The sequence below is a fragment of the Gracilinanus agilis genome, chromosome 2 (genome assembly GCF_016433145.1).
Source record: "Gracilinanus agilis isolate LMUSP501 chromosome 2, AgileGrace, whole genome shotgun sequence".
Classification (NCBI taxonomy): domain Eukaryota; kingdom Metazoa; phylum Chordata; class Mammalia; order Didelphimorphia; family Didelphidae; genus Gracilinanus; species Gracilinanus agilis.
Window position 1 is genome coordinate 720,977,838 of NC_058131.1, and position 22,114 is coordinate 720,999,951.

The 22,114-nt window shown below is 42.0% G+C and overlaps 1 protein-coding gene across 1 annotated transcript in view; it reads left to right on the forward strand.

The window, feature by feature from the left end:
• ZRANB1 (zinc finger RANBP2-type containing 1) overlaps positions 1–21,987 on the forward strand; it is a 39,493-nt gene extending 17,506 nt beyond the window's left edge. The window contains exons 2-9 of the mRNA XM_044659235.1: positions 4,173–4,360; positions 10,091–10,244; positions 12,399–12,470; positions 13,072–13,270; positions 18,152–18,272; positions 19,452–19,581; positions 19,900–20,129; positions 20,623–21,987. Coding sequence (XP_044515170.1) covers positions 4,173–4,360; positions 10,091–10,244; positions 12,399–12,470; positions 13,072–13,270; positions 18,152–18,272; positions 19,452–19,581; positions 19,900–20,129; positions 20,623–20,841 — 1,313 coding nt within the window. The 3' untranslated portion in view covers positions 20,842–21,987. The remainder of the gene's footprint in view (positions 1–4,172; positions 4,361–10,090; positions 10,245–12,398; positions 12,471–13,071; positions 13,271–18,151; positions 18,273–19,451; positions 19,582–19,899; positions 20,130–20,622) is intronic.
• The last annotated feature ends 127 nt before the right edge of the window (positions 21,988–22,114 follow it).

The window sequence follows — 22,114 nt, forward strand, 5'->3', positions numbered from 1 at the left end:
CCAGAATCCAGGTCTGGCTTTCTATCCGTTGAGCCACCTAGCTGCCCCATATTCCTGAAGTTCTTAATCTGAAGCTTGAGAATTTGTTTTTAAAAATATTTTGAAGACACTTCCCAGCTGTGTGACCCTGGGCTAGTCACTTGACCCCCATTGCCCACCCTTACCACTCTTCCACCAAGGAACCAATACACAGAAGTTAAGGGCTAAAAAATAAATAAATAAAAAAATATTTTGATAACTGTATTTTTGTGTAATTGGTTTTCTTTGTAATCCCATGTACTTTATTTTATACATCTTAAAACATAGTTTTGAGAAGGGGCTCATCGATGTCACTGCCAAAGAAGTCCATGAACCAAAAAAAAAACCAACAAAAAAAAAGTTAAGAATCCTATGTCTGTGCTTCTTCCTGTATTCCAATTGAGAGTGATGAAATCATAGCCTTTGGAGCAAAAGGAGGCTTTAGGGAAAATCTTGTCTAAATTTCTTCCTTTTATAGAGATTATTTATTAAAATACCTTTTTGGGTAAGTCTCCAGTTTCAGAATCATATATGATAGATCCTGGGACCACCCTCCCCCCCCCCACCCCCAATCCAAGACCAAAGGACTGCCAAGATTTCCCTGTCAGGCCTAGACAGATGACCTTCCACATCACTGACCATCAGGCTCAGGAACTTCCCATCCTTAGAGACCAGGGTTCCCAATTGCCTTAAGGCCGTCTAATGAGCTTCACCCAAGTACCCCAGTTTTGCCCAATAGAGACAAACCAAATTACTTAGTCCCAGACCACCATCCTATAAAAGATTGCCCCCACCCAAGTGGAGACCCCTAGCTATCTGTAGGCTTGCAGGCTTCCCTGGCCTCCCCCCCCACCCTGCAAACAAACAAACGACTTTGCTATATTACTCAATCTCTCTGTCTCATTTACCTCAGGTCAGGCCCTGTTAGCCAGATCTGAGAATATGTATAATATTGGGACTCTTTAACATTTTGCTGAGTTGTGGACCCCTTGGATGATCTGGTAAAGCCCGTGGACTCCTTCTCAGAATCATGTTTTAATGCATATGATAAAAACACAGGTTGACAAAAAAAAAACCCTAATTATATTGAAATATAATAGAAATAGAAGACAGAAGAAAGTTAGGAAAAAATTGTTTATGGACCCAAGGTTTAGAACCCTGAATTAAAGACAGTCCTACTAACAGTTTTCTGAGAAGTATGACATATGGTATACTTATAGAGCATCAAACTTGAAGTAAGGAAGATCTGAATTCAAATCTTACCACTTCAAACCCCTTGGCTTTATGATTGTGAACAAGTCATTTTAGCCTCTCTGAACCTATTTCCTCATTTGTAAAATGAAGATAATGCAGCTTGTTTCTCCAGGTGTATTGTGAGGCTCCAATGAAGAAATGGATATAAACATATAAGTGTCATATAAGAGTTAATCATCATTGTTATAGCAGTGATCAGATGCACATACTTATAATTAGGTAGATTTGAACCAGGCACTGATCTAGATTGAAAGTTAGATCATTCATTGGTGAGTTCATTAGCCTGGACTACAGAGAAAGGCCCTCATTGTGAAAATTCACTTTTGCATTTTGCAATTTTTAAAACACACAGGCTCCCCCCACCCCCAGGCAAAACTTTAAATAAAATAAAAGCATTATATTAGCTCTTCTACTATTTTGTTTAAGGAGCTGGGGGAAATTGTTGCATTATGGCCCTAGTAAATCGTCTTTCTTTAGAATATTTGTAGTTGGTCTTTACAAATGTTTTCCTGGATAGATTTAAAGAATGACACACTTAGCCTGACACAGAGCTGGCATGTAATGAATATCTATTGACTATCGATCTATTGGTCCCCTATAGCAGTGTGTTGGGGGGATAAGGGGAACACAAAAACAAAGAAAATGAAAAAATCTTTGTTTCCATCCAGAGTTCATCACTTCTTTTCCTGGAGATAGAGAGCATTTTCCCTCATGAGCCCTCTGGAATTGTCTTGGATCATTGTCTTGAGCACAGTCTCTGAGTCTTTCACAGTTGATCATCCTTATAATATAGCTCTTACTGTGTACAGTGTTCTGGTTCTGCTCACTATTCTGTGTGAGTTCATGTAAATCTTTTCAGGTTTTTCTGAAACCATTTCCTTTGTCATTTCTTATTAGCACAGTCATTTTCCATCACACTCATATGCTACAACTTGCTCAGAATCCCCAGTTGATGGGATTCCCTTAAATTTCTACTTCTTTGCCACAACAAAAAGCTGCTATATAAATATTTTTTTACATATGAATTCCTTTCCCCTTTTCTTTGATCTCTTTGGGATACAGATCTAGTAGTGGTAGAAGTGGGTCAAAGAGTATACATACTTTTATAATCCTTTGGGCATATTTCTAAATTGTTCTCCCAGAATAGTTGGACCATTTCACAACTCCACTAATGGTGCATTAATGTACCCTTATCCCACATCCCTTCCAGCATTTGTTATTTTCCTTTTTTGTTATGTTAGCCAGTTTGATGATAGGTGTGAGGTGGTACCTCAGAGCAATTCTTTAATAGTGATTTAGAGCATTTTTTCATGTGACTATTGGTAGCTTTGCTTTCTTCTTCTGAAAACTAACTGTTGGGGAATAGCTCTTATTTTTATAAACTTGGCTTTAGTTCTCTATATAGTTGAGAAATGAGGCCTTTCTCAGAGACACTTGCTACCCTCCCCCCCCCCCCCAGTTTCTTGCTTTTTAATTTTGACTGTATTAGTTTTGTTTGTGTAAAAACATTGATTTTACATAATAGTTATCCATTTTACTTCTATGATCTCTGGTTTGGTCATAAACTCTTATCCACAGATATGACAGGTCAGTTTTCCCATACTCCCCTATTTACTTATAATATATCTCTTTATGTCTTAAGTAGTTTACCCATTTTAACCTTATTTTTGATGACATACAAAGATCACTTGAAGAAACTGGAGTGGAGAAAAATGTAGGGAGGACATGATGATGAGAACTGTGCTCAAATCTTGGAAGATCTCATTCCGTTTGGCCTCCTAGGCCAAACCAGCATAATGATTAAAAGTTAGAAGAGGCCAGTTTCCTTGTCAGGGAAAAACTTAAGATCTATTCCAAATAGGAATAGACTCTTATGTTCTAGTGGGGATTCCTTTGGTGGATAGATTGGACTTCTGTGATTCTGTGTTTCTAGCTAGTGCTTTTTATGACAATAACACCATTTGATGTCATTTTGAAGTTGGCCTACAGCCTCGTCCTGTGTGGGTAATAGTGAATGTAGTTATTGTCTTGTACTTGTAACAGAGGTGAATATTGATTCTGATAGTCAAGTGAGGCAGATGACAAGAGAATTGGGGGCAGAGAAGTGGATAAAAGCTCTGCCCTAATCACCTTCTCTCCCTTTCCTTTTATAGATTTGAATTAAGCCTTTTGGCTTTATTTTTCACTGGAAATAATTCAGAAAGAAATTAGTAATTTTTCTTTTGCCATCTCTCACATTGGTATCTGGAACAAAAAATAACATTACCTGTCTCAGACCAAAACCATCTCTAAAACAGAAACAATTTTAGAATGCTGCTGAAGGCACAGTAAAGTCAACATTTGTTTCAACCCAGCTTTAAAAGTGAAGTTTAAGTTAGGCAGTGACATTTTAAACAAAACTTCTTCCAGATCAGTGAGTTGGAGCACTGGGGCTTGGCCAAGCCAGACTTGGACCACCAGTCTCTAGGCCTCATGGTATTAGTCCCTGCATCACCAGCCCTACTCCTACAGCTGCTATGACCACTGTGTCAGTCTTGTGCCAGGCCATGACCTAAACCTGCAAGTCCAAGGGCAGGTATAAGAGGGTCCCTGCTTTTGAGGGGTTTTTCCTCTTAGAGTAGTAGATAACCTCTAAATCTTGCTGGAGCTTAGAAGTCAGCCTAAAGTGGGTAAGGTAAGTATGTCATCAGAAAAATCTTACTTCTATAGACTACTTCTTTACTCCCATCTCTGTTTACCTTTTACTCTTTAGAAATATTCAGGAAGGCCCTAAAACAGAGTCTAGAGAGGATATTGGGGGAAGGGGCACACAGGGGACTTAGTGTTGAAATAAATGGTATAGATTTATGCCTTCTTCAAAAAAGAGAATTAATCAGGTTTCTATTTTGTTACCTTTTTAGGAGTTGTGGAGGGTGATTTAGCGGCTATAGAAGCGTATAAGTCATCAGGGGGAGACATTGCACGTCAACTTACTGCAGATGAAGTCCGCTTACTGAACCGCCCCTCGGCCTTTGATGTTGGGTACACTCTGGTACATCTGGCGATACGTTTTCAAAGGCAGGATATGCTAGCAATACTGCTTACGGAGGTAAGTAGAAACTTGGATACTTGGAGTTTTGTGCTTTTGCACACCATCATCTTCAAAGAGTTAAAGTTATAAGTGACTCAAAGACCAGCCTGTAAATAATAGTGATTTTGGTGGGTAGTACCATCTTTCAAATGATATTCTGCCTGTTCACAAGAAATGAAACCAGAGTTGGATCTCTTGGATTAGATGTCTGATCAGAATCAGCAGTATTTGGTTAGGAGCCTAGACTTGTCAAGTGGCCAGAGTATGAGGGAGAACAGAACCCTAACCTGAGCACTACAGTAGTAGAATCCATGAAATGTCATATATAGCAGGCAGATTGGGTGCCAGGGCAACTCAAGAGAATCTTAAGAAGAGAGTATGTGCCCAAACTGCACATAAGGAGAAAGCATGTAGTCTCCATCAGCAAGCATTCATTAAGCACTTAATGTGTACCAGGTTCTGTGCTAAGCTCTGGGAATACAAAGCCAGAAAACTGTTCCTGCCTTCAAGGAACTCACTTTAACATGGAGGCAACATGGAAACTGCTATGTACAAATTATATATATATGGGATAAATGGGAAGTAATTTCAGAAGGAAGGGACTAACATTAAGAGGGCTGCGGTAGAGCCAGGGAAGCCTAAAGGTGGAGATAATGGGAACTATAGGCATGGAGGGATGGGAGGCAGTTGTGAAAAATGGCTGGAGTTGGGAGATGGAAGGTCTCGTGTAAGAACGAGCAAGTTGAATTATAGGGCAGAGAGAGAGAGAGAGAGTGGGGCGGAGAGGGAGGGAGGAGTGTGTTGGGATCCTGTGAGACTGGGAAGGAAGGTATAGTGATAAACGATAATTACTTCGTTTTTGGACATGTTTGGACATGTGAAGTTAAAAGATGGGAAGAAGGGACTGGGACATCCAATCTGACATATTCACTAGGAGAAGACAAGACTGGGGATTAGGTGAAAGGTTGGGGTACAGACGGTGAATGCTAAGTGCTAGGGGTGCTAAGATCACTAAGTGAAATAGTTGAGGAGAAACCCCAGGACAGAACCTTTAGGACACTTACAGTTATAGGGAATGATCTATATGAGGATTTGGAAAAGGAGAGATAAGGGAGTGGTCAGAGACAAAGGAGGAGAATTGGTGGGGGGAGAGAAGAGTTGGGAGAACTTAGTAGGAAGAGAGGGTCATCAGTTATGACAACTCTGAGCTGCCAAGACAGGAGGATAAAGCCTGAGAAAAAAGACCTGTCTAGGTTGTGGTCTGTACTGAGGTAGATCCTGGCATGGGGGAAGTCCTTAATTCTCTCAAATGCTGGAGCAGATGTTGTGGAACATGATTATAGAAACAATTGAGGGACAATTATAGGATAGTCCTTTGTTTTGGTTCTGTAACCAGCTTCTCAAAACATGTCTTCAGCCTTTGGCAATAAGCAGTGAGAGAAAACCTCGGTGGTGTTTGGAGAGAGAGACTGTGGCTGGTTCCAGCTCTTGCATACACTTAGCAAGGGGTAAGAGGAGGTTCTTGGGCAGTTATTCTCATTCTTTACCTTTTTAAGCACCTGCTGTGGGTAGCAGCCAGTGCATGTGAAGGGAGTTACAGCATAAGAAAGAGTTTGTCCTTTAGATTGAGAAGGAACCCTAGCAGTCATCTGGTCTGACTTCACTTTACACCTGAGAAACTTGAGGCCTAGAGACTTACATGTTTTGTTGGAGGTCTCAGAGATCCTAAGTGGTAGGTGAGAGATTTGAACCTAGCATTTCAGACACTTTTATAGCCCGTAGTCTTTAACATGGTCACTAAGAAGATACTTGACCTCTTCTGTAAATATGGGATCAATCTGTATTCTCTAGCTCAGAGGGTCTTTGTGAGGAAAGACACTTCTAAATCTCGTAAGTGCTTTATTTCTGGGAAATTATTGTTAGGAGAGGCTGTAACAGGCAGAACTATTTAGAGAAATAGTCTCTTTGGAGGAGCACATGGCCATTTTTGTTAATGAACCCAAATTACTTTAGGGCTATTATTTGTAGCTTTGTATCTACTTTGAACACCAGTAGCCTTCTGGCCATGATATGATTAAGCCATGGGATTGCAGAGTCTCCAGGAATTAAAGTCGAGATCCCCTTTAGGGCCGTGAGGAGTCTAATAATCAGTCAGAAAATATTAAGTGCCTACTGTGTGCCAGGCACTGCCCTAAAGTACCAAGAAGAAAAAGAAACAAAAAACCATCTCTGTCCTCAAGGGGCTTACAGTCTACGTGCAGGCAAACCTATACAAAGCAAATAAATAGGAAAGAATTATCTCAGGAAGACACTGGAATGGGGAAGACTCCTATAGAAGACCAGATTTTACTGGAGTCTTAATTTCCCTCATGAGTCATCAAAATTAATGAATTCCTTCATGAAAGCACTGGTATAACCTATTTTAGGCAATTTACCACCTTATGAGCAGGTGGGGAAGGAAGAGGGGAAGGAGAGAGTCTGAATTGTAAAATGTCACAATAGTTTTCAAAAATTGTTGCTACATGTAATTAAAAAAAAAATAGAAAAAGTAAGCTGATTTAAAAAAGTGAATTCCTAGTGTGAAGTTGCAGGGTCAGATCTTATTTTCTCATTATTTTTTCATTTTGAAAATGGAAAAAGATGTATTGCTTTGGAAAAAATTGAGGAGCTGGAATGATAGTGGAAACAGATTGGAGTAGGGCAGTGATGGACAAACTATGGCCTGCGAGCCAGATGTGGCCCCCTGAAATGACCTCTCTAGCCGTGTGACATTATTCCTAATCTGACCAATACAATGAGTAGGGTATAATACAATGAAACTTTGAAAGAGTTGCCTTAGAAACAGACTGACAGATGAGCATTTCCTTTCCTTTGGCCCCCTCTTAAAAAGTTTGCCCATCACTGGAGTAGGGGATGGGCTTCCTTGAGAAGGGCTGATTCTAAGAAAGAAAGAAGAGGTTCAAAGTTGGGTCCTTTCAGGCAACCTGAATTAATATGACTGTGGTTCCCAAGGAAATAGGCTAGGCCCTGGCAAAAATCAAAGAAGTTTCTTTTGCCTGCAAAGGACAGGGTGGGTGATGGTGATGAGGAAGACCATCAGTGATGCTTTCGGGGTTGCATAAATTTTATCTTATTGAATCCTCATAACAATTTAGAAGTTAGAGTGTGAGAGAGGAGGAGAAAGGAGAGGAATCCATATTTATATAGCACATTACACTGACTCCTAGCATCATTGTCATCATAGAATTTATACAGTGCCTCCAGTGTGCCAGTGTGCTATTCTAAGCATTTTTACAAATAGCTCATTTGATCCTCAGAACAACCTGAGAGATAGGTGCTGCTGTCACTGTTCCCATTTTATAGTTGAGGATACCAAGGTAAACAAAGGTTAAATGACTTGCCTAGGGTCAACCCGACCCAACCCAATCCCATTCAGTTCAATTCATAAATACTTTTTAGTTGCTTATGATGTGCCAGGCACTGGACAGAGTTGAAAGTGTTTTTACAAATATCTCATTTGATCTTCATAACAACTCTGGGAGGTAGGTGGTATCATTATGCCCATTTTATAGTTGAAGAAACTGAGGTATATTTGCCTAGGGCCTCAAGGCTAGTCATCGAGGCCAGATTTGAACTCAAGTCTTCCTGATTCTAGACTCGGCTTGCTGTCCTCTGCACCAACTACTTGACAAGACTTTTAAAAGGGTGGTCGCATGGGGGAAGCTGGGTAGCTCAGTGGACTGAGAGCCAGGCCTAGAGACAGGACGTCCTAGGTTCAAAGCTGACCTCAGACACTTCCCAGCCGTGTGACCCTGGGTGAATCTACAATTTGGGGGTTGGGTATTCTTTCCCCTGATGTGAATTGCAGCCCCTTAAAAACTATAGATTGTCTTCAGGAGGTATTGTGGACAAAAATGGTATCTCCTTGCAGCCCACATGGTGGCAATGTTTTAGCTTAGGGAGTCAGAAAACAGAAAAAGTCCAACATTAGACTCGGCCCCATCATTTCTCCGGCTTGGAAGGACCCGTGAAAACCTAGATTCAGCTGGCATTGCCTTTGAGAACTTCCATCCCCAATTCATAAAAAGCATGAAACTAGGGTTAGAGTCAAAGAAAATTGGTGACTTTGTTGAAAGGTGATGGTCGAACCTCATTTATTTTTAGTCTGGATGTGTGTGGTTTCAGTATGGGAATGCCCTGCACTGATAGGGATCAAAGCTCGGCTCTGACTTGGGACAGTTTGCAATGCTTCACTGGCTCTTCTGGGGTGAGGTTAGAGCAAGGTCTTCCTGGCCCTAGGCCTCAGTACATGGACAGATCAAGAACGATACCTCATCCTAGGTGAATTTTGTGAAAATGTCAGTAACACTGGGCAGGTTCGCTAACATTTGGCCAAGATTCCAAGTAAAATTTTTAGTTCAGTCTTATATTAATGCAGAGAGTAACAAATAGGGGCAAGCTAGAGAACAGGGAAGCATCCATCCCCAGGGAAAGGCTTAACTACTCCCAAATTCCAGGAGAGCTCTAGGCACCATTGTTCACGGACTCCTGTTGACCTGAAAAGAGATCTAGCCTGGTCTGGCAGGAGAGAGGTGTCAACTGAATAGCCTCATTCTTTTCTAACAAGTAGTTTTTAATAATCTTCAGTTTGCTTCTCTGCAAAAATAGGAACTTTGAACAAAAGGATCTCCAAATTCCCTCTCAGCAATATCTTCTCTGGTCACACCTTTCCTTTATTTTCTCAGAAGCAGAAAATACATCCATCTCTCTTGTTCTGGCTTCCTTCTGCCTTTGACAGGTACACATAAGAGAAATCTTTCCTTCTGTCAGATGAAGATCTCTGAATAATCCCTGGGATTATTAAGAATCCCTGTGAATCCATAAGTCTGATATAAAGTATATCACCAGGGAGGAATGTCCCCATCTCCCTAGTATGTCACTGGATTGGAATATAGTGGGAGAGCATCGTGCAAAAATGGCGCTTTGCCCAGTGCCTATCTATTGTGGCTCATCAGGCTTTTGATCTCCTGCATCCTTTTCCCCATAAACTGGGCAGCCCCAGGAATTTTCTATCTTCCTCATTCCTCTGTTGTTTCTGTAGAGATAGCTCCTCTGATACCCCCCCCCCAACCCACCGTTTCCAACCTCTGGATAGTGGAAAGAGAGGGAAGAAGAGAGAAACTTCTCTATCCCTGGTAGCCAAACACTCCATAGCTGACCAACAAGTAGAGTCTTACCCAACACCCTAAGCCCTGTTTCCTTCCACCCTCAGTTTAACTTAACTTAGTTCAGAAAAGATTTTCCAGGTCTCCAGGAACTGTTTGTCTCCTGAATTTCTCCTGCAATAAGTAACGAAGAGGCAGAGTGAATAGAGCACTGGCCCAGCAGTCAGGAAGACCTAAGTTCAAATCCTTAGACACTTGCTAGCAAATCACTTCGCAACTGCCTGCCCTGGTTTCCTCATCTGTAAAATGGGGATAGTAGCACCTACCTAAGGGAAAGCTAGTGGTACGGTAGATAGAGTGCTCAGCCCTTAGACCTTGTCACTTAACCTCTGTCAGCCCTTCCTTGTGAAATGGGGATAATAGTAGGTGCTGCCTCTTGTGGTCATCACGAGAATTGAATGAGATTCTCTGTAAAAAGCTCTTAGCAGGGTTCTTGGTATGTAGTAGGTGTGTATGGGCCCTCACTGCTGTCATCGTCCTGGTGACATGAAATAAATGCCATTCCAAACGGTCTCCATTTAAGGTGTCTCAGCATGCAGCCAAGTGCATCCCAGCAATGGTGTGTCCCGAGCTGACAGAACAAATCCGGCGTGAGATTGCGGCCTCCCTCCATCAGCGAAAGGGTGATTTTGCCTGCTACTTTCTAACAGACCTTGTTACGTTCACATTACCTGCAGGTAACTATGAAACCCTTTTCTCTCCTATTGATTGTTTTTCTCTGATGGTGCTGGCTCTGACTGGCAGAAAAAGAGCAGCTTTCAGAGAACAGAGGGGTGAAAAAGCGAGTCCTTTCTAACCCTTAGCTCTTTGACATTTTGGGGGCTTGTCTCATTTATGCACAGAATCGGCCTTCTGGGAGTGCTGTGTGGGGAGTTTAATAAGAGAATAGGAGATTCTCATCCCTTGCTTTGCAGCCTGTTTTCCATTCCTTTCCTTCCAGATTTTGCTGGTGTCTTCAAGTTGGAATCATCCAGGGTAATCTCCTCATGTTGTAGATGAGATCACTGAGGAGCAGAGAGGGCCTTGTCTGCCTGGGAAGACTCCCTGGGCCACCTCTGGGTCTTATAAAACAATTATAACTCTGAAAAGGAAATTGAGTTAATGTTTGCTACTTTCCTCTTCTGTTTCCCCTCACAGCGTGTTTTTCCTATAGAGCAGTGGTTCCCAAACTTTTTTGGCCTACTCCCCCCCTTCCAGAAAAAATATTACTTAGCTCCCCCTGTCACATACTATACCGCCTCCTTACAGTTTATTCACCGCCCCCAAATGCACCTGTGGCCATCACCGCCTCCCTGGATTGCTGCAGCACCCACCAGGGGACAGTGGCACCCACTTTGGGAATCACTGTTATAGAGCTTTTGCTTTGGGAATTATTGGTGTTGTTTTCTTCAGACCAGGATATGTTAAGAACTGGTTAGATACTGGTTCTGATAGCTGGAGGATTATTTAAATAGCCAGTAGGAGTAGAGTCTTTTTATAAAGTCAGCATTAAATTAGCTGAACAAACCCAAAATAGGAGTTTTAAGGAATCTACACTTAACATTTATGAAATAGCTTTTCTTGTTTCAGAGCATGTTACATCATCTCCAGGATTTTTTTTTTTTTTGGCCATTTGTCATTGAAGAACATCACCAAAGACCATTTTTAGAGAAAAGATTCTGCCTGGAGATTTAAATTAGTTGGGCAGCTTATGTCCTGGTTGAAGAGAACAGCGTTTACTAAGGGATAAAGGGAGAAATTTTTCAAATTGGAAAGTCAATTGTCATTGAGGCACCCTTGCAAAATAGCAAATGATTTTTCCAATTCCCCAAGGAAATCTGGGGGTTGTTTAGCATTAATTAAGGCTAAAAAAGTAGATTTGAGGGGGCAGCTGGGTAGCTCAGTGGAAGGTGAGGGTTTGGGGGCGGGGGAAGCAGATTTGAGGTCATCACTAATAATGTAAGCTTAATCTGAAAAAATGATTTCAGTATATTCTTTTTATACTTAACTGAGGTCCTGGCAGTAAGAATTTATGTGGACAACACAGTGGTTAGATTTTCCTTTTGTTCCTTCCTATGTTGAGAGTAATAATTCTTTATACCTTTTAAAGGGTTATCGAACTGGTGTACATACAAGCAAATGTCATTGTCTCTTGTTAATTGAGCATGTGAAAATCTGAGGGTAGGTGAAGTTATCTTGCAGGACTGGGCAGGACACAGGGTGACAGATGGCTGGCTGCCTAGGAGCCATAGGAGTGTTTTTTTTAAACCCTTACCTTCCATTCTAGAACAATAGTATTAGTTCCAAGGCAGGAGAAGGGTAAGGGCTAGGCAATTAATTAAGTGACTTGCCCAGGGTCACACAGGAAGTGTCTGAGGCCAGATTTGAACCCATGTTTAACAACTCCAAGTCTGGTGCTCCTAGGTACCCCTTTTATATATTAATGATCTTATGAGAAAGTGTTGGACTTAGGTACTGAGTTTTGCCTTTTAAACTGAAAAGAAGAATAAGAAGAAAGATATGAAACTGAGATTAATGAATGAATTTAATTTTGGCATGGGGAATCCTAAAACATTAAAGTGAGGGCTAGAAGGGAGAATTCCTGTAATGGAACTGAATGTGGACAAGTGGTAAGTATGTAGAATGTTTTTTTATTTAACATTGTAAACTGGAATTTTTGATGGTTTACAAAATAACTGCATGTTTTCACTATTTAAAAGCTGTCTGGGAACAGTGAGTAAAAACGGTGAAATTTTAATGATATTTGATACTAGCATCAAGTTTAAATGTTTCTAGACAACATATATTCCCATTTGTATATCTCCCTCCCCTTTTGTTTCTTACTCTTCCAGACATTGAAGACTTGCCTCCCACAGTACAAGAAAAATTATTTGATGAAGTGCTTGACAGGGATGTTCAGAAAGGTAAGCAGTGAGGTAATTGTAGTTAGCTTTAATTATATTGAACCTATTGCTTTGTTAATAACAGCCAGAGATCATTGGAAGAGTTTTTGAATGACAGTTTTAGGGACTAAGATGCACCTTTTATATTTTTGATCATGAAATAAATACTATTTCTGTTTTAAAAACCCTGTGATAAAGTTGTTCAGTGTCTGTCTGGTTAAATGAGAATGAAAAACTCCTGTCTCTCAGGTCTTGCTAGGATAGAAGAGACAGTAAGCAAATTGGTGAAACAGCCATTCTTCCAGCTCCCAATGGTTAATTCTTAGTATCATGCATATAAAAAAAAAATATAATTTGATGAGGTTATGTGATTTTCAGATTAATTTAATTCTTAAATAGCATTTTGCTTTGGATCTTTTAATATAGTTTTTTAATTTGTGAATCCTTATGATGTTTGGGCAATTCAGAAGGATTTTCCCCCCATTTTTCCAGTTTATTTATGTGACCACTAGTAAATTATATACTGTCCCATTTCTTCTCATTGGTGGTAAATAGACTTTCCCACTAAAATGTTCCTTAATTGCACATACACAAAAATGAGCATGTTTTAAATGCTTCTTAGAGTTAGAAGAAGAATCTCCAATTATAAACTGGTCCTTGGAATTGGCTACTCGCTTGGACAGTCGACTCTATGCACTTTGGAATCGGACTGCAGGGGACTGCTTGTTGGACTCAGTGCTGCAGGCCACATGGGGCATCTATGACAAGGACTCAGTGCTTCGGAAAGCCCTCCATGACAGCCTCCACGACTGTTCACACTGGTGAGATGGAACGCTGCTCTGGTTAAGTTCAGGAATTTCTTTTGCCCTGTTGGTGACTGTTGGGCAGGGATGGAAGAAAGTTTTTTCTTGGTTATCCTTTTATAAGGGGAGCTTCGTATAGTATGACAACTTGAACATTTTAATAGGGTTTTTCTCTCCACATTTTTGCTGAGTTATGAAATGCAATCATTTGAAAGTGACCTTTTTAAATAAGCGTTTTTTTCTTTACATTGTAAAGCAAAGTATTTATAAACTCTTGGTGCCTGTATTGAACTCTTTAAAAAATCTGCTATTAGACTTGATGAATGTGCCTGCTGATCAACAGACTAGAAGCCAGTATTGAACTAGCTAAGATGTAACTAAAGTAGCTCATTCCTCTTCAAAAGATTTCCTTTTTTTTTTTTTCCCTATAAAACCAAGAAAGAAAAAAAAAATGGTAATCTTAAGGCCTACTGTATGCTGTGTTTATTACTAGCTCTGAGGATACAAAGAAAAGTGAAAGCAGCCCCTGACCTCAAGGAGCTTACAGTCTTTATTCTTTACTTCAGAAATCTCATAATTTCACTAAATTGCTCAGGAAAGTTACATTGCCCACAAAAATACATCATAGTATCCTGGGAAAGAGGCCCTCCAGGATATGGAGTTAGAGGACCTGAAGCAAATCACTTAATGCTTCTGGGCCTCATTTTTTTCATCTGTAAAATGAGGGGGTTGGACTATATACTAGCCTCAGAGACCTCTTCTAGGTTCTGTCCTCCTAGGATTTCCATCTACTAGTCAGCCCTTTTAGTGATGACCCTCTCTGAGCTGGTGACCCCAGGACTCGATGCCTGTAGAGCTTATATTCACTTGGTTTGGCCTTCGGAACCATGGGGTCATCTCTGTTTTAGGATGAGGATTTGGAATAGGAGGAGAGGCTGTTAATATTACTCCTACTCATTATGGTTTGGGATGTGTTCATATTCAGGTGTGTGTGTGTTCATGTTGCAAGTAGCTAAAAATAATGAAAAATCATCATCTTTGAGTGCCTGAAAATGGAGGAAGAGGAGGACCACTCTGTTAAAAGCTATCCTTAGGGCATTCCCCCACCTTAAGGGGCTTTATTCCCCCAATTTTGGTGGCTACACAACTCCTGCTTTTACTGCCCAGAGGAAGTGCCATGGCTTAGGTTGTGGGTAGTGAATAGCCTGCTTCTGACTCTCTTGCAGTTCTTTTGTGCACACTTGTTTGTTTCTTGGTCCTTGTGCTGGTAAAGACAAGTTAGCCTCAGCCAAGGGTGACCAGAGTGAGTGCTGGGCTCCTGTGAATGTCAGCAGGAAGTACCAAGCCCTGTGTGATGCGAACCCTCCATCAGAGGAGATGAGCTAGAGGAATGCGGAGAGCAGCCCAGGGAGGAAGAAGCACAGGGCTTTCTTGGTTGTCATGGTAGGGCTAGCTGTGCTCCTTCCAGACTGTGAAACTCCGAGATTGGCCTGCCTTCCTGCCTGTGTACAAGTGCACCTTGTTGTTGGGCATGAGGGCTGAGAGTAGGCAGAATCCTGGGTACCAGCCAGCAGGGTCTTCTTCTCTCACTGCTCAACTTAAAGTCACTCTGTTTGTGGGAAGGATGTGGAAGGCAGGCATTTACAAACACCTTGACATCTCCTTAGCATGTTGAGGGCCAGATAGAAATGAGTGGATCCTCATTCATGGAAAGAATCAGACACCAGCTCGTAATCAGTAAATCTTCCATTATCTCATTGGCATTGATTCATAGCAAGTTTATGTTCTTCTTGGCACTTTGTTTGACTGTTGGGTCTCTGTGTTAAGTAGTAATGCCATTCTGTCCTCACACAATAGAAAAGGTTTTATTTGAAAATCATTAAAAAAAAAAATTGCCAGCATCGTATGGACTTTCAGAAGTGTTTTTACATTTTTTCTTTGTTTTTAATGTTACTTTTATATCTAAAAAAACATTTCCCTCATCTGATGTTGAGAGCTGTCTTTTGTAACAATGACTTAGGAAGAAAGCAGTTGGTTCAGTAAAAATAACCAATACATAGATTGTGTGCTATTCCAAACCCATAATCCCCACCTTTGCAAAGAAAGGAAATACATTTTCTTTGTAAAGAAGATTATTGAGACTGCTACAGTGGATAGAGCATCCTGGAGATGGGAGGACCTGGCTTGTATGACCCTGGGCAAGTCATTTAACCCCAAAGTTAAGCCTAGCCCTTGCCCTTCTGTTTTAAAATAGATATGAAGACATTAAGACACACAAGGTAAGGAAGGATTTTAAAAAGAAAGAGTATTATCCTGTTGTTTTTATGAACTCGACAGATGCTAACACACTACCAACATTTCCTTTTACAAAGACAGAAAAGGAAGATTACATATTAAACTCCAAATCTGAATGATGATATATCCCTTTTTTAAAAAGGTGTAACTTTTATTTGAGCATTAGTCACATAGAAATAGGGCAGCTTGATGGCACAGTGGATAGAGCGTCAGGCCTGGAGTCAGGAAAATGTGAGTTCAAATCTGGCCTCAGACATTCACTAGCTGTGACTCTGGGAAGTTCGCTTCACCCTGCTTGCCTCAGTTTCCTCTTCTGTCAAATGAGCTGGAGAAGGAAATGGCCAACCCCTCCAGTATCTCTGCCAAGCAAACCCCAAGCAGGGTCACAAAGAGTGAGATGCAACTGAAACAATCAAACACAGAAATTGAATAGAAAGTTCAGACCAGCAGTTCAAAAGTGATTCTGCTCTTTACTTCTTCTCACTTCTCTTCATTAAAAACCTGTTTCATTGATGCTCCTTTTGGGGCATCGGGGTGAGCCCCGCATTTTCTTGTTTCTTGTGCATCTTGTCTGGGTTTTTTTCACTTTGCCTCAGTCCATCAAGAGTTTTCTGTGGTGCTTTGTATCCAAGTTGGGCAAGTAACCCCCAAGACATTCCTACTCGGGTTTCTTTAGTTCTTCCTCAGTGGATGAGTCCCTAGTTCTGGGCATCTGTGTGTGCTGCTGTGACATCACTAATTATCTTTGACTCTCCTTGGGATTGTGCCCAATGGATGTGGACAGGTTCATTGCCTTCTTGGAAAATTTCACATGCTTCCCAGAATGCTTGGGCCAATTTGTAGCTCCACGAACAGTCTTTTCACACCCCCTCCAACAGACTGTTCCCAGCTTTGGCCATATTTTTTTCTCCTGTGTTCACGTAATTAATGTGTGGTAATTGTCCAGTGAACCTTGCTGAGTCAAGTGCAGCAGTTGTGGTCCTAAAGCTACTCGGGGTGATAGTTCAGATAGGGAGAACCTACACTCAAATTTCTCATTGGGAAACCCACAGTTTTCTTTATCAGAGACATCTACCATCAACCTGGTAGACTCAGTTGGAATGGAAATTTTTAAAGCAATGCAAAATTTAGCTTTTTAAGGCTCAGTATTTATTTTGTGAATTTGGTGTTTTCTTTTAGATGATAATTATGAAGATAGATAATATTTTTCTTTAGGCTAAAACACTGTTTTCTTTACAACTTATATTTATTGACATTTCAGAAGTTTTGGGTGATAATTTAACTTGTGACATCTAGCTTTGATCTGCAGCTCCTAGAACATAAGAACTCAAGTGCCCAACTCTTGCTTTGTGAACAGTCATATCTATGCCTCTACTTTGAACTTTCCAAATTAACTTCAAAGGCAAATTTATTGAAAAAATTAACATAAGGATAAAACTACATAATTGAAATACTAGAATTATTGTTTGGGTTCGATTATGATTTACTAAAGGCCAAAAGACTCCTTTTGCTTGTAGTCTTTGTTTCTACTTCTAGACAGGATGTTTATTGAAAAGGGTTCAGGTCTTTACTTCTTGTTCTAAGCACGGCTTTGTCAGTGGAGCTTCACTGTCTATTAACCCTCTTAGTCTGATTTCCTTATGGTCAAATGGGATGTTGAGATGTTGATTTTCTGCCAGTCATTCTGCGTTTGATGGTGGCAGACCGAGAGCTACTTTAATTTCTGACTAGATCCTTAGCATCCAGTAGAGTGTTTTGAATAGAGTGGGAACTTCATAATTGTTTGAATTGAATTTAATACATGCTTTAATTTGGTCCAGAAAACTTTTTCTATAGATACATGATGGATTTCATTATAGCGTATTAGCAGAATAAACCAAAACAAAAAATGCGGAAATGATTTAGGCATCTCTCTCTTTCTTTGAGAAAGATAACCTGATGTTTCTGAATTGTTTCAGCAAGAGGCCTATCATTGAAATGTGGGCTGATAGAAGAAATATGGCTTGGACATTACAGATCTACCAGGCCAGGGTTCCTCTTGACTTAACTTTTTCACAAATTAGTAAGTAGGTATCTACTTTTTGAGCAGGTTTGAATGATTTTGTTGGAATTCCTGGTGAGGAAGTTCCCTTTCTGCCAGTACAGAGCTGACTGCTCTGTACCCTAAACAGAAGAGAGTTGCCCAGGGGCACTGAGTGATTAAGTCCCATCCAGACTGTGCTCAGCTCTCTAGCCACTACACTCTGCTGCTATCAGTATCAAAGTGTAGAGGGTATGAAAAACAAGAAAGTGTGTAGGAAGTTGTGACTGAAGACCCTTCTGGGGCAACTTTGCCTACATCTGGAGACTCAGAGGTGGCGGCGGCAGCAGCAGCATATGCTGGCAAAGCCTCAGTTTCCCCGCTTCCTCATTTCACTTCCTGGGGTGGCAGGGAAAGCACTTTGCAGTCTGTAGAGATGGGAGCTCTTCTCATTGGAGAGTCTCATCCCTTCCCATTTGGGAGAGAAGAGAAATTGTAGATGCAGCTTATAGCGTAATGAATATTATTACTGTGCGTGACTGACAGCACAGGCATCTTTCTAAAAGCTTTGTTCATTGTTTTAGGTTTTACACGCGTTGGAAAGAGTGGGAGTCGTGGTATTCACAGAGCTTTGGTTTACATTTTTCCCTCAGAGAAGAACAGTGGCAGGAAGATTGGGCATTTATCCTCTCTCTTGCTAGTCAGGTAAGAACAGACGTCTTGTTGTCATGTTTTATGTTGTCATAGATGTTAGGAGCAGTGCTAGAGCCAGGAAGACTGGAGTTCAGTCTCTTTAACGTGGGGGGGGTCCCTTACCTCCCAGAGTGCCTCGAGGACCAAATGACATCATAATTGTTGAGAGTAAGCCCTACTTAAATATCAGCTATTACCAGACCCAAGGCTGACTGCAGTATGCCGTCTTGGTGAATGAAGGCCTGAAGTTGTAGGCTGGTAGTTACAGCGGAACCAGTGCATAGTGGAAGAGCCTCAGTAATAAGGTTTTAATTAGTATGGAAATTCTTGGTAAGGTGGTGGCTTTTCTCTGGAGGGGGAAATATGGGGAAAAGAGGTACAACTGCTGCTTTTTTTTTTTTTTTTTTTTTAAGAAAGTCTTCAGACATTTGTTAGTAGAAATGAATGAATGTAATGGGTACAACTTGAAGTCTTACCAACCTTCATGCAGTTTCTGTTGGACATTTGTTAGTACTTCAGAAAGAATATCACTTAAAAAAAGTTTTTTATTGCCATTTATTTTAATTTCATAGTTGTTTAAAAATCTGCCAGCACAATGACCACGAGTGACATAGAATGGTCCATGTCGTCATGAGCCTCCCTCTCCCAGCTCCCTGGTGAACATTTCCTCTTTTTTCTGGGTCCAGGATTGTTACATTTTTATAGTAAAGAGCATAGCTTTTTAGCCTTCTCACACAGAGTAGTTCTAGAGTTGTAGAATCCTGCCCTCTCAGTGGCATTGTCATGGGTTGATTTGAAGCCCTGTCATTTTGCCTCCCTCACCCCCTTTTCCAGGCAGTACAAAATCTGACTCATGCGTACCTTTGAGGAATGGTCCCAGGGACCCCTTGTTCCAAGCTCTCCCCCTTCTAGTCCTTGGGAGTTTTGTGCCTGGTGGTGTGTACTGGAAGAGGTCTCAGCAGTGCGTGCTGTGTGTCGGGCTTCTTCATGCCTCCCAGCAGGCAGGGGTCACTGGCAGCCTGTCCATGGCCTGCTGCGCCTGCCGGCGCCGTCTACCTTAGTGCTCTCATCGATGTCCTAAGACCCAGTCTCGAGGCCTCAGTGCCTTCAGATTCTCCTGTTGTATTTGCTTTGCCTGGTGTGCTCCAAAAGCCTGAAAGGAGAAATTGTTCTTCTTTGTGTTTTGCATAGCCTGGAGCAAGTTTGGAGCAGACACACATTTTTGTACTTGCACATATTCTTAGACGACCAATTATAGTTTATGGAGTAAAATATTATAAGAGTTTCCGGGGAGAAACGTTAGGATATACCCGTTTTCAAGGTAAGCCATTTGGTAATGTCTTGTTATACTGTCACTTGGGGCCCAATCACTTTGTCTTGTCATGTTCTTACACGTTGATGGATGGTGGGAAGCTCTCCCTCTTGTCTTTCCTTTTTTCCCACCAGTCTGGAGTAGCTTAGGGTGGAGGCAGTTCTAGGGCTCCTTTCCTCAGTCTCTCGAGAGCGTGATTTGTACTAGGTGAGGCAGGACGTGGGAGCGAGACTAGCAGATGACCTAGCGGGGATGGTCAGGGTGACATCGCGGTGTTTCTCGCCCTTTGGCTGGAGGGCAGCCCCCTGACTCTGCCTTTCCCCCTAGGTGTGTATTTGCCTCTGCTCTGGGAACAGAGTTTCTGTTGGAAAAGCCCCATTGCTCTGGGCTACACGCGGGGCCACTTCTCGGCCCTGGTTGCCATGGAGAATGACGGCTATGGCAATCGAGGCGCTGGTGCTAACTTGAACACAGATGATGATGTGACCGTCACTTTTTTACCTTTGGTTGATAGTGAGAGGAAGCTATTACACATACATTTTCTTTCTGCTCAAGAGGTAAGAAGCAGGTTCCATGCAAAGAAGGGGTCCCTTAAGCTGGTCAAGTTCCCCACTGTGGGCTGAGTTCAGGGTAACCCCCCCCCCCCCATTCCCTTGTCCACTGGGAGGGGCCCCGTTTCCTGCGGCTCTCGTGGCAGCAGCTTAGTGTAGCTGCACTCGGGGGCCCAGAGCCTCTGCCACGACCCCGGGCATGGCAGAAGTGTTGAGGCTGTTAGACTTGGCCCTGAACGTTCCATGGAATCTCATGGCTCAGAGTATTATTTTAGTAGCATAAAATTCCCACGACAAACCGGAACAGGTTTGTCCTCGTTACTCATTTTTACCATCCATAGAAAGTCGTGTAATGGCCCGTGTGCCCACGTGCACGTACCCTGGGGATGGGCAACCCACGCTTGTCTCTGGTGTGCCCAGTGGGTAGTGCCGGGTGTGAGGACGCTGTCCGTGCTTGGTTCTAAGCGCTGCTTTCTGTCTCCCCCCACTCCTCCTGAAGCTCGGCAACGAGGAGCAGCAAGAGAAGCTGCTCCGCGAGTGGCTGGACTGCTGTGTGACGGAGGGCGGCGTGCTTGTTGCCATGCAGAAGAGCTCTCGCCGGCGGAACCACCCCTTGGTCACGCAGATGGTGGAGAAGTGGCTTGACCGCTACCGACAGATCCGCCCCTGCACGTCCCTGTCGGACGGAGAGGAAGACGAAGACGAGGAGGACGAGTGATGCGGTCGGCGGCCGGGGAGTGAACTATCCACGCCAAGGGATTGGTGAATGCCCCAAGCTTGGGGTCGAGCCGCCGTGCGAGCGGTCAGTCACTACGGGATGAACTAGTGGCGGCCAGCAGACCGACCCCTGCTGCCGTCCGTCCCAGGGATTTTCTGATCCAGACACCATGGAGAGAACAGAAGTGCTCAGCTGCTGTGCGAACAGAGAACTCTGCTTGGACTACAGTTTGTAAAAAGCTAATTTTATTATCAAGACAGAACATTTTGTTTTTTTCCTTTCAAATTGTAAATCTGTCTATAAATGTACCGCATGTGGTTGTGTAATAGGAAAAGTTGTACCAGCATCTTCAAATGATCGAGAAATTTCTGTTCAGTAAGGGCACTTACAAAGCACACAGTAGAGGAAGTTGTTCCTTTTATGGTAGAATTGACATTCTACGTCACTTTTTAAACATTCTGACACACTAAAAGGCCATTTTGTGTTCTGTTCTGCTGGTGCCACAGTCAGATAATAGGAGGATTTTATTCACACAGATTATCCACAGCAAAACACAAATAAGTTGATTGGATTTTTTTTTAAGTTCCTGCTGTGCCCAGGGTAATAAATATAAATCCTTAAGGAACTATGGAAGAAAAGCCAAATTCCCCATGGACTGAACTTTATACAATATCTCCCTTTCTCCAGCTTTCCATTCTTTCATTGTTTTCAGTTTTCTGAAGGAGACATTTTCCCCCTCCTCCCCCACCCCCCTTTCAGTCTACACAGTACTTATTTATTTGTTTGGAATAGTGACCTAAAATTAGGGTTCTTATTCCAAATGTTTGGGAAAGCCCCATCATTGAATTGGCTCATCCCTGAACATTAGGCAAGCACTTGGGAAATAGCCAGTCCAATGATGGGCTGCGGTCCATTGTGTACCCAATGAATTGTGTGAGGTTTTTGCTAACTCAGACTCAGTGGAGGATTTCATGCCTCTCTGATCGGCACTGTAAAATGCACAGCAGAGCGTTTTTTAAGCTACCCTGATTCTTCCTGTCTTTTACCCTCTGGGGCTCTAAGGTAAACCTGTTGGAAACGGGGCATGCCTTTGTCTAGGCAGGTGGGGACACTGTTGGCAGTTGAGAATAAAGATTTTTAAAAGAGTCAGATGGTTGAAATGCACTGTACGATGAATTTCTCAGTAGAGACCTCTGGGATGGTCTTGCATGTTGATTGATGTGCCATTCCTTTTAAGTTTTCTTTTAAGTATAAGTTCAAAGTATATTCTTTA